Source organism: Oryzias melastigma, linkage group LG24 (assembly GCF_002922805.2).
Source record: "Oryzias melastigma strain HK-1 linkage group LG24, ASM292280v2, whole genome shotgun sequence".
NCBI lineage: Eukaryota > Metazoa > Chordata > Actinopteri > Beloniformes > Adrianichthyidae > Oryzias > Oryzias melastigma.
Genome location: NC_050535.1, coordinates 11,234,891 through 11,252,868, shown reverse-complemented (window position 1 = coordinate 11,252,868; position 17,978 = coordinate 11,234,891). Strand labels below are relative to the sequence as shown.

Below are 17,978 nucleotides of genomic sequence, written 5' to 3'. Positions count from 1 at the left end.
GATGTGGTGTTAGACTTTTACTATGTTCTTGTTTATGGTTGGAGTGGATATTAATTATAGTTTATTATTGATACTTCAGTATCGTAAAATAGTGAAATAGTTAATGTAATGAGTAAATGGCTAAACTCACCCAACACACATTGAGGCCAGACTCTGGGTTTTACAATGAGACCATGCCAAAGAGTATACAACAAACCAGATATTTCTGACTAAAAAAAAAAAAAAAAAAACTAATTTTGTACCCAAAGACTAAAAAGTTAATTATATAGTTTCTAAAGGTTCCATCAGTGGTGCCACTCACTTTTTTCTGGGCTCTCACCAAGCATGTGCTAACCCAATTAACCTTTAAAAAAACAAGTATTTCATAAGAGTTTTACTAAAGAAAAGCAGAAATTATTCAAGATGGCTAAAAATGTCATTTGTCTGGGTTGAATTTTCAGAGATTTGAAGTTGTATACTGTGTATATTGCGGTTTCGCTGCCTCGCTATTTTGCGAGACTGTGAGTCCATTGTGTTCTGCTTCTCTGAGAGACTGTAGACCAGAGGTGTCAAACTCAATCGCACAAGGGGCCAAAATCCAAAACACACTTTAAATCGTGGATCGAACAGGATAAACATTTATTTAACACTCTAAAACTACATTTTTTATTTGAAAAATATAGCTTGTAAGCATTTCTATGAATAAAAACAGGCAGGAATATTATTTATTTATCACCCGGGCCTTGACTTTGACACTATAGTCTATAGTCGATCAGTCTCCTCTGTGCCATATCTCCTGTGCAGAATGTCTTCAGCTTGCCAAATTTACATAAAGAAAAATGAAAGCCAGTGTAAAGGTTTGTAAGATTTTGAGTTAGGTAGCCTAAACAACATCATTGCTTTGGCAATAATTAATTACTAATGAAATGATTTAATTTTCCCTTTGCCAAGATTCAGATATTCCTTCAGCTTCTTTCACAGTTTCTCCTCTCAAATGGAACCACTTTATTGAATGCTCAAATAAAATGTTCTGCTATTTCCGCCTTTACTGTCACACCCACTGTGACTTAGTGTTGTTGATTCCTCATTTTCCTTTTCAAACGTCCCCAAAGAATATAATCATTGTGGCTCTAGTTACAACTATTATGGGAACATCTTTTGAAAGGGTTCCTCAAATCTTCAGCAGTGTGAGTTTATTCTAGCAGGCCAGGCAAGCACAGGGTCAGAGTTACTCAAGCGCACAAAGGACTGTGGATTCATGGGAGAATGGAGGGCGTGCAGACTGCCATGTGAAGAGGAAGAGTGAGATCTTGAGCAGCATTGTCCCGCCAACAATGGACAGCAGTTAACACACGATGACCTGTGTAGGTTTTAGGGCCATGTGTTTCTTCAACTAAATCTGGGTACATTAACACTGCAGATTTTTCTTATTCCTTCTGTTGTTTTTGTGGTTCTTTAAGAAATCATTTTTTATTAACTAAGTTTTTCCTTTGAAAAAAAAAGATGAAACCTGGTAATAGATAAGGCAATGACCCATATTTTCTATCTCTGGGGTTAGAAAGCAAAAAAAAGGCATTTCTTAGTTTAGCCAATCTAGTATTACCACATTTTTTAGAGTTTATCTGGAACATTGTGCAATACGGTTAAGTTTTGGTTATGAAACTTATTTAAGTCATTTTAATAGCCTGTTTGCTTGAACATTTAATTGTGGCAAAATTTTGTTTTTCTATTTTTTTCCAATAGATGCTCTTAAATAATAAAGGTCAGATTGGGTTTCTGAATCATCCCACATTTTACAGAGACATTCTGCAGTATCTGATTCTTAGGAACAGATAAGGCAGATAAGGGTATTGACGTGGCATACTTTACACAAAAAGACGATTCAAAGATTTAAGAAGACAAAGGGAAAAAAAGGAATCAAAAAGCAAATAAAATACATGAAAAACCAAAGCAAAAAAATCAATTCTAGCAGAATTCTAGCAACTAGACGGCAGATGTTTTTTTTAAGGACACTAACTCGGTTTGAAACAAGGACTTTGAGGTGGCCAAATAGCTAACTCCTCATGGCAGTTTTATTATTATTAACCAAGGGTTAATGCACACCCATACAACCAGAACACATCTACACACAACTACTACACAACCACAATGGATTCTTTCATCTCTGCAGTTATACTTGATAAACATTACTACTGCCCAAAGGACAAATGGGGTCGTGGCCTTTCTAAGCAACATTAATCATTAAGTTGAGGGTATTTTCAAACTGCTATGATGCTTGTTTCCATTGTCCATTTGTCTATTTTTAGAAAGGTTGACAAAGATGACATCACACATAGGAGTAGATATAAAGAGAAATAAACATGTTGTTTGGTCATGTTGAAACTTAAAAAACTATAAAAGAGAGAAAGATGAGTTCATGATTTATGGTTTGGAACACACAACATAAATTTGGATACTATTTAGGTAAGACACATTGTAAATCTATGTTTCTTGGCTTACTTCAAAAGTTAAACCCAAATATTTCATAAATGTATGCAAACAGTCTACTATTTAAAATTTGGTTTAAGTAATGCGTTCAACTAAAGGTTTTTAAACACAAGTAATGTGCTAACTTCTGCAGTTATTTTAGCACAAAAATTCTGAGATGCAGCTTTTTAATGCTTTAACACCAGCAATGTCACCTGCAAAACTAAATATTAATAAAGTACACTGATATACTTTCCATCTTTGACGGCTTACATGATATTTGTCTTAATTTAATATGGAAAAAAAGTGGTTTTTCATCAGTATGTAACAGATAACTGACGAAAAGTGTTGCATTACATTTACTCTGTGACAGAATCAATTGATTAAAGTGGATTGTGTAAGCCCTTCACTACTGTAAAGAGCATATCAGTGCATATTTTGTCCGCTTTAGAATCTGTTCCATGTTAATTGCATAAACAATTGAAGAATTATTCAGAATAACTGGAGCTAAAACTCCAGTGTTAAAGCATTAACAGTCTCCTAGAAAGCGGCTAACTTTGCCAAGGTAAAAACAAAGGAATTACAGGAATCAAGTGCTAAACCAACACAAGTAAATCCCTGTAATATCTGAAAACAACAGCTAGCAGTAAAGCTTTGGCACAGTTTCAATAAGGAAGATTGACTTTGCTTCCAGTAACTACGCGAGATGTTTTATCTCTTCACATTCCAGGCAGTTTCATCCGCCCTCATCCACCCAATCCTCCACTCAGATCAATGCTCTGACAGGTCTGTTCCTCAGTCAAAATGAGCATCAAAGATCTGGGGTTTACTCTTCTATGGTCTGAGCTTACATACGTCTTTAGTGCAGAGTCTAACCGTAAAAGATTTAAGGACTTCTTCTTTGCATATGCACATCTTTCTATACTGTACATAAAACATATTGCTGGATTGGTCTTTGCCTGTTTGCTGCTATAGACATTGACGAAAGTGTGCAGACACCATTGCTATGCATTGATTCATGGCAGCAGAACGCTGCTTTTCCAGTGGAGGACAAGCAGGCATCAACCACTGAAATTGGGCTAGCCCGCTAATTTCTTAACTAATTTCACAAGACATGTCTAGAAATAAATCTTGGAAAGTGATTGACCTTGTGGTATACTTAAATATTTATATGTATCTAAAGATAGCAGCCAAGGAAGAAGTTAACATTGGGCACATGTATTTAGAGAATTATGTGGGTTCTTACTTTCACTTTCTTACAAAAAAAAAAGTCCAACCAGCAACAATATTTGGACTCGTACAATCATGGTACGTGCAGACAATACGACAATGTGTATCTCGGTCGCACATTATCATTATCCTGTAATGATTCCTCTCGATCGATTGTTGTCATGGTCTTTGCGGTTGATTGCGAAACATGGACCACCTCAGTTCTTCACTCAGGTAGACTCAATGCATAGTAATGGTGCATGTGTGTCACAACCTATGTCACATGATGGCCAATCTAGTAGAACTGGGACTATAATATCGATAGTATCAATCTCAGGTTGGTATTAGATTGATACCAGATTTTGACATTTCCACTTGTTTGCAATTTTTTTTTTGTATCTGCAAAAAGGAGCTAGCTTTTAATAAACTACTTTCCATTCAATTTAAAATATTGTCCTAATTCTGTTTTTTATGTTTATCAAGCAATTGAAAAAAAAAAAAAAAACATTTGCGGCCATTAAAAAAATTGAGATTTTTAGGTTCATGTCACTTCAACAACATTAAAAAAAGTGTATAAATATTAGTATTGACATCAGCAATATTGACCGGTATTGGATCGATCCCCAAATGCTCAGTATCGCCCAGCCCTATAATCTAGTAAAGTATATAAATGGTAGCAACATTTGTTTTACCAATATGTATCTTTTAACGTTTTTTTCTTATGATTCAGAGTTTTTTTTTTCCAGCTTGTGAATGAATTTGAACCAAAGTGCGTTTCCTATCCAGGAAAGTTTAGGTACATGTGTACATCCACGAGGGTGATAAGAAAATTATTTAACATATTAAAAGAAAATTTGATTTTTTTTATTTTAATCTTGAAATATAAAGGTAAAAGTTCAGTATATATACATCAGAGTTCAATAAAACTTTCTTTGCATTTTTATTTGAGTTTTACACTTTGACAAAATTATACAACTTTACTTTTAACAGTAAAAATAAACCAAAAAAAATATTATGCTTTATTGATTTTTTTAAAGAAACATACACCTTTTATTTATTCAGGTTAGACATAGTTAAAGGAATTTATAGAGTCGGTCATACTATTCTCATAAGCCACACAAGTGGACTCATTAGGTGGTGGTTTAAAGTTACAGTTAAACCCCACAGAGGAGATAGTGTGCCTTTACTGGCATCAATTTGCAGATTGTTATTAGACGCGCGAAACCAGCAGAGCAAGTTTTCCAATCTAGACACAGATCTGTTGTGAGGTTTGATTGTGAGTCGGTACATTAGCGCAGATTGGAGTTCACTCAGTTTCAATTCAACACCAGAGGAGCTGCGGTGGAGGTTAGCTCTGGTAGCTCGTGGAGACGACGTGAAGGAGCGTCTATGGAATATGGATATGTCATGCAAGTCTTCTGTCGGGAAATTTAAAGTGACGTTTTAAAGCCAGTCTTCATTTTATTTTTTTGGAAAAAAAACAGATGACATGTTTTTGGATGAAATCCACATAACAGTTTGGTCATTTAAAAGAAGGTAAGAAAGAAGCTTTCATTTCTTAGTTGTTACATTTTAAGTTAAAATAATTGAAAAATTACATAATCTCATTCTTACACTTAAAGTGTGAAGGAAATCGGGTTTGTATGAACATGTGAGGAAGATCTGTCAAACCTTTCATGATGTGATGATAAGACTTGATTAAAAAATTGAAAAAAAATTAAAATGTTGACATGTAGATAACAAATAATATCTATATTATAGATTCTAAAATGACTTTTCTTTTCTTTTCAAATACCGCCTTTTGCTTTTGTTACCTTTTAATAAAAAGAATAAAGGGGCAATATTTTTGGGATGGTTATTTTTGTAAATTACATGTGCATAAATGCATTTTATTTGATGTTTTTATCAAAAATTGTTGCCAATCTTGCTGATTTAGTGTAGTATTAGTTACTTGTAAGATTGGGTACCAATCTGTCCAGCTTTAAATCTACCTACACCGTCCTTTGGTGTAGACCAGGGTTCAGTTTTGGGGCCCAACTCCCTTTCTCCTTGTATATTAAACCGCTTGGATAAATTCTGAGAAAATAGTTTATTTTCACTGCCACCACTATCTATATGTTTACAAAACAATGAGGGGTGAATCATCCATAGCTTCCTAAGTCACGCAGATTTTAGGTCATAGTGTTTGGTCCAAGTAACCCAGCAAATTTTCCACATTTTATCCTGATGTGAGACTGACTAAAATCAAAATTTGGGGTTTAAATTAGATTATCAAGCAGTGCAATTTATCTTTTTCAAAGTAGCTCTTTCAGACTCTATGCCTTTTTATGTACTTGTGACTGGAGTGTAAAAGTGACCACATTTCGCCGGTGCTGTTTTACAGTCAGTTTTAAGATATAGTTAAGCCTTTCAACTGTGTCTCTCTGTCTTTCATTCTGCTTTTTCAGTCAGATGATAGCTTCAAATGGAAGTAGCACAATGTGAGGTGAAGCTCAGAAAAGTTTGAGCTTTTCTCTATTGTTGCACCACCGCTTGTTACAGTTTCCACTGCGATCAGCAAACTGTCTTTTACTAAACTTGTCTGTAAATTAGTTTTCAGCTTTCAACCTCTAACAATATGAGCTTTTGTTTTTAGTTTTTTATGATTTTGTTCTTATCTGTTTTAGATTGTCCTATTAGGTTTTTGGGGTCTTATAGGGTTTTATTTTTATGATCGCTTTTTCTTTAGCAGCAGTAGACCCAGTCCAAATTCTTTCTTTCTCTCTAACTCTTTATTTGTAGGGGTATTTGTAGCACTATAGGGGTGTCTGAAATAGTTTTTTTTTTTTTTTATGAGCCAAGGTGTGCTCTGAAGCACAGAACTGTGCAATAATGCTAATAAGTAATTGTTAATCACATTAACAAGTTTGACTTTTGTTGTAGCATGACATATTTTTGAAGTAAAAAAAACGTCGTTGTTACGTAGAGTATAGTGGAGCGCTGGAAGCACCACGCTAATGCTAGCTGACTGACAATTATTGGTGACGTCATTGAGTGGAAGCGACGTCCAAATTAGGAGATACTTTTTCCATAACTCTCCGCTAAATGTAGGAATAGGGAGCAGAAGTAGGGTGAAGGGAATCATTCAAATTGGGCCTTGAAGTTTACCGTATTTAGCATATGTGAGTATCAGTATAGCAAGTACACTATAGAGTAGACTAACTAAATACTTCTTGAGGCTAAATTGGAACACTTTACAACATAAAACTTCAAGTATACTACCTCACTTTTATCATAGACCAAGTATACTTATAGTACTCTTAAATTGACAATTTATTTCTAAGGAGATGGTTGAGTTCAACTGTTTTATAGATAAAGTTAAGCCTAAAACAATACTTTGAAAATAACAGAAGTCTCGTGTCACACTTTTACACACAACTCTACTAACAAATTACAAACTTGCTGAAAAAAATGTTGGAAAACATTTAATAGCTGCTGCTAGCATGGGTCTGGTAATCATTCAACGCAGATCTGGTATCACCTAATCCATGCAAAGAAGCACCCGAGGGTGAAGGGTGGAAATACAAGTCCTAAAATTCAAGCCCTAAGGTCTAAAAGTCCAAATTCCCTTTTTTTTTTTTTTTTAGATCAACCAGAAAAACTCCTCTAACTATAATTTATGAATTATATACATTTCACACTAATACGTTGTTTTGAGCTTCCCTACAGTTACCCCTTGCGGTTTTAATTTTCTTTAAGGTAGATAAATCATGCAAGTCTTTTTATTCTGTTTTATCATCAAAAAGTTAGATAAAAACCACAAGAGACGGCTTTATTGACATTTTTTTTTGAAAAAACAAAACAAAAAACAAAACTGTTGAAAAAAGAAATCCCTAAAGGCGGAAGGCAAATATTTAACCAGTTCACTTACTGTAAGCATAGACAGCCTCCCTCCTTCAGGAAGTATTTTTTAATAGTTAGCCATCAGCTGAAGGCTGCTGTTTTTGCAGTGACTGCTCAGCAAAACGTTGAAACGTAGGAGGAGAAGAAAGCCCAAAAGATATGGTGAGATGAGGACTTTTCTCATTTCCGTTGATACTTTACTTTTAATGATCTTGTTTTTTTTAGCAAAGCCTTTCAGAAAAAAAAGAAATATTCAAGTTTAGTTAATTTTACATCTTTGAAAATGTAGATGTGTACAGAATCCCAGTGAAATGTACTATACTGTTTTTGCTGGAGGTCATTTACTAAAAAAAACAAGAAAAAAATCATAATAAAATTCTAAGTCACTTTAGTAATCCCTATGGGGGAATTCAGTCATTTTTCTAATAATAGTTTTTTTTTTGGAAAATGTATTAATAATTTAATATTTATAGAAACCTTAAATTCATTTTTTATTGTAAGTAGATGTCTTGGTAAAATAATAAAAAGCCAATTAAAGCATGTTTGATGTTTGGTAAAACATTCTGTTCCAGATCCTTCTGAGCAGTTTAAAAGACATGGTTCATTTGACGACTCTTGCAAAGCCACATTGTTCTTGGTACATTCTAAAAACTAAGCAATCAATCTGGAATGACAAGTGCTTAAGACTTCAATTGAGTGTTTCTCATAAACGTGTTAGAGTGACATTCCATAGGCAACAATTAATTGTGAGAGAAATTTGATTTTCTGCATACTTGGAGTTTAACCGGATTACAAAATCTATTAGTCACAACTGTCCTTACTGGTAGAAATGGCTGTTTGAGGGGGATAAAAAGGGCAAATCTGTACGGTGCACAAGTGTCCTGCACAAAATTGTAAGATGTTCAAATGCATTTCTATTAGAACATTGCACAATAGCATCAGTACGTCATAAGAGCGTGTTTTTATCTTATAACTTACAATATCCTTATCAACTTATTACAATTAACTTATCTTGCGTACAACAATCATTTTCCTGACGTCCCTTGAAGTGACCATACCGTACAGATGCATGTGACTAAGGCACGATTATTATCTGTTCAGGCTGTGGATTACAGAATTTGCAGTTATCAGATGCTTTTTTGATTGTAGTGGAAAGATGTAGTGGAAACCCACACATAAGCAACCTTAGAAGTTATTATCTTATTTCCATGCAAGCAAAAGATGCAACGAAGAGATTAACTGACAGGAAACAAAGTTATACTTCCTTGTTCGTGAGCGAGTGTAAGGACAAATTATTCAGGTTCTGCATGAGAAAATCTTCACTTAAAGACACTCTATACTAAGCAGTAACTCTCACTTAACAGCTGCATGATTTTGTTCTCTTAAAAAGTGTGTTATTGTTGGATGGGCGTTGTTATTAAATTTGTCAATTTGTGTACTTGAAGCCAGAAATGTAAAAAAAAAATCAGTAAATATGTGTTTGGTCATGACCAAAGTGAGCTCAGTGAAGCACAACACAACGTGAAAGCTTGCAGAATTCTTTTAAAATAAACTAAAATATATTCTTGGATGTGTTTTCTCTGGATTTTTGGAAGTTATTGAAAGCTTAGCATGTATTAAAGAAAGGGAATTGAACATTTCTCTAAAGAGAATAATACAGCTGTGATTCTTAAAGACAGCCAGCAAATGTGACTGTTTCCAGTTTCAAGGGCTTTCCCAATTTCAGCCTTTTTGTGTACGTTTCCTGTGTTTTGTGCTGCTTCAGGTCACTGCTGTCCTTTAATGAATTTTATTTATTTATTTTTAATTGTCCACATTTTTTAAGGAATTATTTGCTTCTAATGCTCAATAGCTGATAAAATATATCATTTGGATCCTAACTCCAGCTTTAGGATTGTGAATTACACAACTGGGTAGGAAGATCTCTGCTCTAAGAATCGACGTAACCCCAAACAAGTTGAGTCACACAGGAAATGCCAAAGCCCTAACTCTGGAACTCACTAATTTCAGACATATGTTAGTCCTGTCGTAATGGCAAAACCTCAACATTTATCTCATTACAAAGCTTTTTTCTGGAATACGTTTCTCTACAATTTATCAGGACAGTAAGACATTAGAAAAGACAAGTGTTTTTTTTTGTGTGTGTGTGTCTCCTTTAACATCCATCCATCCATCTTCTTGACCGCTTTGTCCCTTTCGGGGTCGCGGGGGTGCCGGAGCCTATCCCGGCTACTGATGGGCGAAGGCGGGGTACACCCTGGACAGGTCGCCAGTCTGTCACAGGGCCTCAATCACACACACATCCACTCTCACATTCACACCTAGGGGCAATTTAGAGTCATCAATCAACCTATGAAGCATGTTTTTGGACGGTGGGAGGAAGCCGGAGTCCCCGGTGAAAACCCACGCATGCACGGGGAGAACATGCAAACTCCACACAGAAAGGTCCCAGCCGGGATTCGAACCGGGGCCTTCTCACTGTGAGGCAAGAGCGCTAACCACTGCGCCACCGTGCAGCCCCTCCTTTAACCTGTTTGGGGAATTTGAACATATTGAGAACTGAGATGCAGCAGAAGTGAAAGAGAAGACAATTTAAGCTAATATTGAGATAATTTTTAAGTAATTGATAAATGAATTGCGAATAATGCAATGCTTTGACATTCCTAATTCTGTCATCAAATTGTTTGTTTGGTGTACTAGAACACACACACACACACAAACACAAAAAAAAGCAATCTTCATTACCGTCACCCATATTTATTTATTTTTTCTATCACCTTGTGTTTGAAGGAATGGCAACAACTAAGAGTAACTGGACCTTCATCGCTCTTTTGTTGACACTGTTTATTTTGGAAACACAGAATTTCACCGAGCTGACATTGCAGGTCCCACAGGTAAATTATTATTTACTGTATAACATGCACGATCTGGCTTTTTCTGTATTAATAATAATAGCGGTGTTTGTTGTAATAACAGTTTTTTTTCTTCTGTCTCAGGACTATCTCAATGAGCCCGGTCTACCTTACAGGCGGGAGAAACGTGATGGTGAGAGTGAGAAATGTTTCGGTTTCTGTTTTAAAAAAAATAAACGTATTATGGCAGATAGTATTTACAAAACTATGTTTATGAGGCAGAGCATGCTCATTAAACCACATATTCTGCTTTGTGTAAGTCAGATAAGGTGAATCTTAACAACCCTTCATTTTTAGTTTAACAATAATTTAAAAAAATATACAATAATATTAGTATTAGTGCCTAGCATGATGTCCACTTAAAACAGTAAGTTAGGAGCTTAAACTCATAAACCAAGAATGACAGTGAAAGGACAGAAAAACCCCTTAAGTAATGTTAGAGGAAAACTTGTTGGAGATGAGTGAAAGCTAAGGCCGTTTCATTCTTGTCATGCTAGAGTTTTCCGCAGACGTATCTTCAAACTTCCTGGTTAGATGGCAGATTGGACTGAGCACAGAGTGACTGAAACTGATGTTCACCGTAACTTGGAAGTAGTTCCTGGCAAAGTATTGGCTCTGAGAAGGATGTGATAATGAAGTATTTTCAAGGTTTTTAGCTTTTTTGGTTTATACAATTTTTCCATTCAGTATTTTTTTCTTAAAATACATTATAACACAGCTATTTTGTGTGACTATTGAGATTTGCTGATTTAAAAATGATCCACTCCTGCTATGAAACTGTGTCTGTATTTTTCTCCAATGCTCTAGAAATACAGTGTCTTAAATGTTATATTCCTATAGTGGTTAGACATAGAGATTGTTTCCTTGTTTCCTTGATTTGAAAAATATATTGTTGGATTCTCAATGTAATAACGAACATTTAAAATTCCATAGGGGTAGTTAGTTTCACTTATTTGTGCTTTTTACCTTTTAATACCGGAGCTTTATCTCTATTGTTGACATTCTTTGATTGACATTCTTAACCATCGTGCTAACTTATGGGGGTCCCAAAGACCCCACCATTATATTAATGTATGACCTATCCCATGACAGGAGTGGACAGGATTTTACGTCCTGTGGGGTCCAGATGACCCCACTTTTATTGTAAGACAGCACAATGGTTAATTCTTCAGTTATTTATGCATTTAACGCCATTCCAGTGGATTCTGAAGCATTGAAAAGCAGCGTTGCACTGATATGCAGCACAGTCAAGTGTTCATGCAATCAAAGTAAATAAGCTAATTCCATCATTTTTACTAATATGATTTTTTTAACAAGTTTCAGTGCAGCAAGATAAAGCTGAGTATGAAGTTGATGTGGAGCTGAATCTGACCGACAGCAGGACAGTGGAGTACCTCAGGAATTTTCTGAAGAATACCAAATTTATCCTGACTTTGGATCCTTCAGTGAACATCACACAGGTTGACCTGACTACAGGTAAACATTTCCAGGAAAACACAAAGTTGAATTGAATGTCATGTGACAGTACATGGTGGTTGACAGGTGGAGCTGAACAAAAAGTTCGGTCATCATTCAACACGTGAATCAAAGTTTAAGTGATTGAGTTTTTTGGGAGGAGTATAATTTGGTCACATACACCTGCATGGGGTGGGGGCTACAAGAAAGACAAGAATAGCAAATGAAAATTGAAACTTTTTTTACATTTGAAATGTCATAGTAAGGTGTGGAGAGAATGTTTTATGTGGTATAGGTGGTGGATTTTATGGAGATTGGCTGGTTTTGAAACAAAACTGTGTAATCTAAGGAAAATCTAGCTTTTCTTTGCCCCAAGCAGGTCATTTTTGAAGTGTTTAAGTGAGTGAAGAAGAAGTTCTTTAAACTCATTCTAACCAGACTATAGTGTGGCTAAAGAAGGAAAATGAAGTGGTTCAGTCTCAAAAAGTGCTGTCAATGACTGTTGAGAAGTAATGAGCAGCCAGCAGCTGCCACCATCCAAAAGTAATTTGGGTCATAAACAAAAAACGCTTTCATCCATGACCAGGAAACCCCTCATATCCGATTTTTAGGGAAGATAATCTTTACATTTCATGGATCTTTTTAAACAAACAGACAGGGGCAACTGAAAGTCTCGGCTGATGTTTGGTACGGCCATGAAAATCTATCAATAGCTGTACTGAAGAAAATGAAATATAGGGAGAATCTCAATATTTAAATCAGATTTTCTAAGTTTATATTTTCAGGGATTACAAAAACAAAGTTTGACATTTGACTAGAGCAAAGAGACAAATATCAATTTCAGGAGAATGACATCATAACTGGACACTAGGATAGGAGTGTCAAACATCTGCCCCAGTTATAAAGAGAAAAAAATATATACGCGTGTTGAAAACAGCAAGTTTGTAACCCATTCCTGACTGCAATGTACAATTCTGCCACTAGGGGGAGTAAAGGAAAAGCAATCAATGCAGGGAAAAGATTTTTGGACATTTCTTTTCATTTTGCACACTTGAATGTTTTTTGTTGAAAAGTGCCTAAATCATTGAAGCTTAACTTGAATGGCTTAAAACAAGAAGCAAAGGCTTCATTTTTCCTCATACCTGAACTACACATTCATGACACGCTCCACTACTCAGAGACAATAAAGACAGAAAGTCATAAGCATAAAAATGTCACTGATGGCACCGACCCAAATCTACTGTAAACAGACAAGACAACCAGCACATTTCTAAAGGTGATCAAACCAGTCTGTGAAGGACCTGTTTCTGACTGAATGATAGTCAGCAGGCTGTAAATGACAGTAAGCTGCTTCCTGGTCTAACCAGTGGGATTATACTCTATGTTATTGTTGAAAGTTTTTTTTTTTTCAGTGTGCTACATCAATGGCACCAACATTGAGTGCAAATGCGAGGATCAGTATGTTTGGCCCAAATCAAGCTGTTTCACCTATGGAGCTTGTGATGAGGTCACTGACAGCACATGTGGATGCATCAACAAAATACCATCGGACGGGTCATCCTGTCAGCCAAAGTCAGGTGATGACTCACCTCAGGCTCACACACTAATGGAAAGATAAGAATCCTACCATTAGTTAGTTTGTAAAATTTGATATTAACTCCAGGGTTCAAGTGGTTTAAAAATAGCTAACATTGGTTTGACCTGTTTTAACACACTGTCCCTGACACATTCAACTTCCAAAAGCTATTAAAAGTCATAGAAGTATATATATACATTTGCTTTAACTATTTTTTGTCTGATTTTTTCCCAATAGCTTTTGTTTACCAATACCGTTTGGACATTCAGATAAACATAAAGGACACAGAACAGTTGAGAAGCGCTTTTGCAAACCTCACTTTCCCTCGTCAAATCCGCTCTGACGTGAACATATCAGATGCTGATGTCACTACAAGTAAGAAGAAAAATTTTCCATTTCTCAATGTCTAGAAACTTGTCATTGTATTTATTTGTTAAATGAAATGTTCTCTTGCAGTTTGCAGTCCAGCTGGATCTGACATTCAGTGCAGATGTGAGAATAACTACCTGTGGCCGTGTGACAGGTGCACCACCTACAGGAAATGTGATGAAGGCAGTGCATGTGGATGCATTCAGACTGTTCCTACAGATGGACAGTTCTGTCAATCAGAACTGAACAGTAAGTATTACAATCTGACGTATCAAACCCATATTTTAAATATCTTGAACACTTTATATCCTGAAATTTGTTGTCAGGTGTGTTTCTGAACACAGACATCTGTATTCTTTAAAAAATTATTTAGTGAAATGTTTTTTTTAATTGTCGCTAAGAATGTCATACTAAAAATACTCATTATCAACCTCTATTATCTTGCCTCATCATATCATGTTTCCTTTAAATTTAAATATGCAGTGAATTGATAATTAAACTTTAAGAAATCAGGAATTCTTGTCGGTGCAACTTGATGTAAAGTTCTTTTAGTTTTCCTCTTTGTTAACCACACTGTGATTTGTTTTTCAGACTTAACCGTTTGTCCATCTACAACGCTTGTCCCTTCCCTAGAATGTAAGTTATAAGACAGAAAACAACAATAAACATAATACTTTATAAAAAAAGAAAAGTGTTTGAATATTGTGTTTAAATTCTCAATACTTGCTTATTTTTAATATATTTTCTTTACTGCTGGTAAAAATTATGTTTAGGTACAAAGTATTTATAATCCAGCATTTTAAGGGATTATACAATTTCCAGTTCTCATTACATTGTCAACATTAGTTTCAAATAAATCAACATGTTTCATATGAACACACTCACCTGTTGCCTTAGGTACATCATACATCTTCGAAAAAATATAACCAAATATAACCTACAACCATGACAGGTAGCTAAAATGTGGAGCAAAATCTTTACATAAATTTAACAAAATTGTATAAATGTAAAAGTTTCAAAAACACCTGTATTTGTTGTTTGAAATGTCTTTTACAGTTTTTTTTGTTCTTTATTGACAAAACTGTAGCTGTAACTGTCTAACATTTATCTTAATAACAAACTTACTAACCATCAAATAAAATGTTCACTTTTAATCTCACTCATTTTAATGTTTTATGTTTTAGATTCTTCCACTGTTACCACTAAAACTACACCAGATGTAACAACAACTGTGACAGGTAACTAAAATAAAGATTTTTTTTTTTCCAGCAATTTAACTAAATTATAAACGTATAAAAACTTTTGCATGAAATAAATTATTTGAAACACCTTAATCCATCTTTTTCTTCAATTAAAACCATCTAACATTTATGTTGATGTTAAAGTTACTAACTATTTATCTGTCACATTTTAATAGTATTAATGTTTGTCTCAATTTGTTTCATTCTTTAGATTCATCTACTATTTCCACTGAAATCTCGACAACTACACCAGATGTGACCACACCCAGAACAGGTAACATCTTTATATAACGACGAAGACAAATCAGATAAATGTAACAACAACAAAATTAACACCCAACTGTGTCTTATCTGCCTGTTTTATTTTATTTTGCAGATCCTCTTCCTGTTTATGAATATGTTATTTCTGTTGACCTGAACACCACAGGTGTGACTGTAATAAATAGGTTTAGGAACATTCTGGAAAACTTCACGTACCCGTACAGCATCAACGGAAACACTCAGATCAATCAGGCCAACATTTCTACAGGTGAAACTAATTTAAGAAAAAAATATTGTTTAGACTATATGTTATCATTTATGTGATTTTATCTAAAAAAAAAGTATTAAGTAAGTATTTAAAAAGTATTAAAAAGTATTAAGACCTAAACATTTCTGACTGATGTACAACTGATGACAGCATCAAGATGGAATGAAATGTAAAGTTTCCTTCCCAAAATGGACATGAGTGTCCAATAATATCAAAAGCCCTTTTGAAAATAAAATTATTTGTTTTGATGGTAGCTTTACAAAAAATACACCTATTTCTTTTTTTCTACAGTTTGTTCTCCAGTCAGTGATGGTTACCAGTGCAGATGTGAGGATCAGTATCAGTGGTCATGTGACCAGTGTCAGATGTATGGAGCATGTGACCAGATCTCTGAAGACTCATGTGGATGTATCAAAGCCATTCCTTCTGATGGAAACTTCTGCCAGTCTGTGGATCAACACAGTATGATATTTAAAACAGCTCTTTTACAGTTAAAGTAAAACGATTCAGGTTTTTTTTTAATGTTGTGCAATATATTAGTTATCACATACATTTTTTTTCACTTTACATAAGCTGTTATAGAAACCAAGTTTGTTTTGCACGAAAAGATTGTTGCCACCCTGTGAGTCATCGGTGAAATCTTCAATTCAAAGTAATGAAATCAGCACCCTCATTAAGATTAGCTTTTATCTGGTCCTGACATTTCTAAGTAAATGCACTATCAATATTTATCATTCACACAAACAGAGAAAACAGGTTGTGTGAAGTGATACTATTGACCTCACGTCCAAAAAATGTCATTTTTTTCAACCTTTCCTCACAATAAACAGTTTTCAAGAAGTTAGCTATCTTGATCGCATATATTTTTTCACTGTTCAGTCATAAAACACAAAATTTTTTGTTTAAAAAATGTTTTCACTGTGGTAACTAATTATTTATTTCTTTTTAAATCACAATTTAAAAGCAGGTTTTCAATTAAAAAAACTGGAAAAAAATCAGTTTTCAGTGAAGTATCTCATGAGAAGTTTTTTATTTTGTCTCACTAAGTTGATAAATCTTTTCAAAACTAAACAAAAATTGCTTAAATTTGATTAACATTAGTTTAAAATTACCAAATAGAAAAGTTTTTACAAGAGTTGTCGACTTGTGGCATTTCCTGTACACATTTTTGTGACTCCTTAAATAACCACTTATCAAATCTTCTTTGGAAAAGTGCTAAATATAAAATGTTTTAATGTATGTGTTGTTTTATAGATTTCACCGCTTGTCCAACTACAACAATTTTAGCATCAACATGTAAGACTAAATACATAATCCCATCATGAAATCAAGCCACATTCACACAGCTTCATAAACCTCAACATTTTCCAACCTTCTTCTTATTTTTCATTTTTATAGATTTTTCTACAGCTGCCACGGAAATCTTTACAACCACCCCAGATGTGAAAACAACCGCAACAGGTTAAGTGAAGAACAGAACATTTCCTTCAATTTCATCATATAACATTGTCATAAACAGCAGAGAACGTTTCTACAAATATTCTAAAAACTAAATAAAAAAATGTAAATTCTTCTTGTCAATAGATTTTTCTTCAACTGTCCCTGAAATTTTTACAACCAAACAAGATGTAACAACAACCGTGACAGGTAAAGGAAAGCGATACTTCTGAATAAGTCATTGACTATAGCATGTTTCTAATAAGTATTTTTAAATGTGTCCCTGCAGATCCTCCACCTGTTTATACATATTCCATTTCTGTTGAGCTGAACATCACTGATATGAAAGCTATAACCAAGATGAGGGACATTCTTGGAACCATCAGCTACCCGTACACCATCAGTGGAAACACTCAGATCAATCAGGCCAATATTTCTACAGGTAAAATTGATGACAAAATGAGGTAAAATTAAGGATTTGTTTGAACATATAAAGGGTTTTTATTTGTTGAATTTTAGCTAAATCAGATTCAACTAAACTGAGATTCTCTAATTTACATAATCCTTTCATTCTACTTTGCAGTTTGTTCTCCAGTCAGTGATGGTTACCAGTGCAGATGTGAGGATCAGTATCAGTGGTCATGTGACCAGTGTCAGATGTATGGAGCATGTGACCAGATCTCTGCAGACTCATGTGGATGTATCAAAGCCATTCCTTCTGATGGAAACTTCTGCCAGTCTGTGGATCAACACAGTAAGAAGTTTTATATTTTATTCTAATTCTACCAAACCATCCATCCATCCATCTTCCTCCGCTTCATCCGGGACCGGGTCGCGGGGGCAGCAGTCTAAGCAAAGATGCCCAGACTTCCCTCTCCCCGGCCATTTCCTCCAGCTCCTCTGGGGGGACTCCGAGGCGTTCC

The 17,978-nt window shown here is 34.9% G+C and overlaps 1 protein-coding gene across 16 annotated transcripts in view; it reads left to right on the top strand.

The window, feature by feature from the left end:
* Positions 1-4,837: 4,837 nt before the first annotated feature.
* LOC112158156 (mucin-3A) overlaps positions 4,838-17,978 on the top strand; it is a 44,128-nt gene continuing 30,987 nt past the window's right edge. For 10 of the 16 annotated variants that reach the window (XM_036210572.1, XM_036210565.1, XM_036210564.1 and 7 more), the window contains exons 1-17: positions 4,839-5,190; positions 10,327-10,430; positions 10,533-10,581; positions 11,766-11,924; positions 13,316-13,480; positions 13,717-13,854; positions 13,936-14,097; positions 14,440-14,484; positions 15,033-15,086; positions 15,301-15,363; positions 15,466-15,618; positions 15,910-16,080; positions 16,873-16,914; positions 17,017-17,079; positions 17,203-17,265; positions 17,345-17,497; positions 17,639-17,809. In XM_036210572.1, coding sequence (XP_036066465.1) covers positions 10,329-10,430; positions 10,533-10,581; positions 11,766-11,924; positions 13,316-13,480; positions 13,717-13,854; positions 13,936-14,097; positions 14,440-14,484; positions 15,033-15,086; positions 15,301-15,363; positions 15,466-15,618; positions 15,910-16,080; positions 16,873-16,914; positions 17,017-17,079; positions 17,203-17,265; positions 17,345-17,497; positions 17,639-17,809 — 1,753 coding nt within the window. In that variant the 5' untranslated portion in view covers positions 4,839-5,190; positions 10,327-10,328. Of the gene's footprint in view, positions 5,191-10,326; positions 10,431-10,532; positions 10,582-11,765; positions 11,925-13,315; positions 13,481-13,716; positions 13,855-13,935; positions 14,098-14,439; positions 14,485-15,032; positions 15,087-15,300; positions 15,364-15,465; positions 15,619-15,909; positions 16,081-16,872; positions 16,915-17,016; positions 17,080-17,202; positions 17,266-17,344; positions 17,498-17,638; positions 17,810-17,978 lie in introns of all 16 variants that reach the window. The other 6 variants (XM_036210563.1, XM_036210573.1, XM_036210574.1 and 3 more) reach the window with 6 other exon arrangements.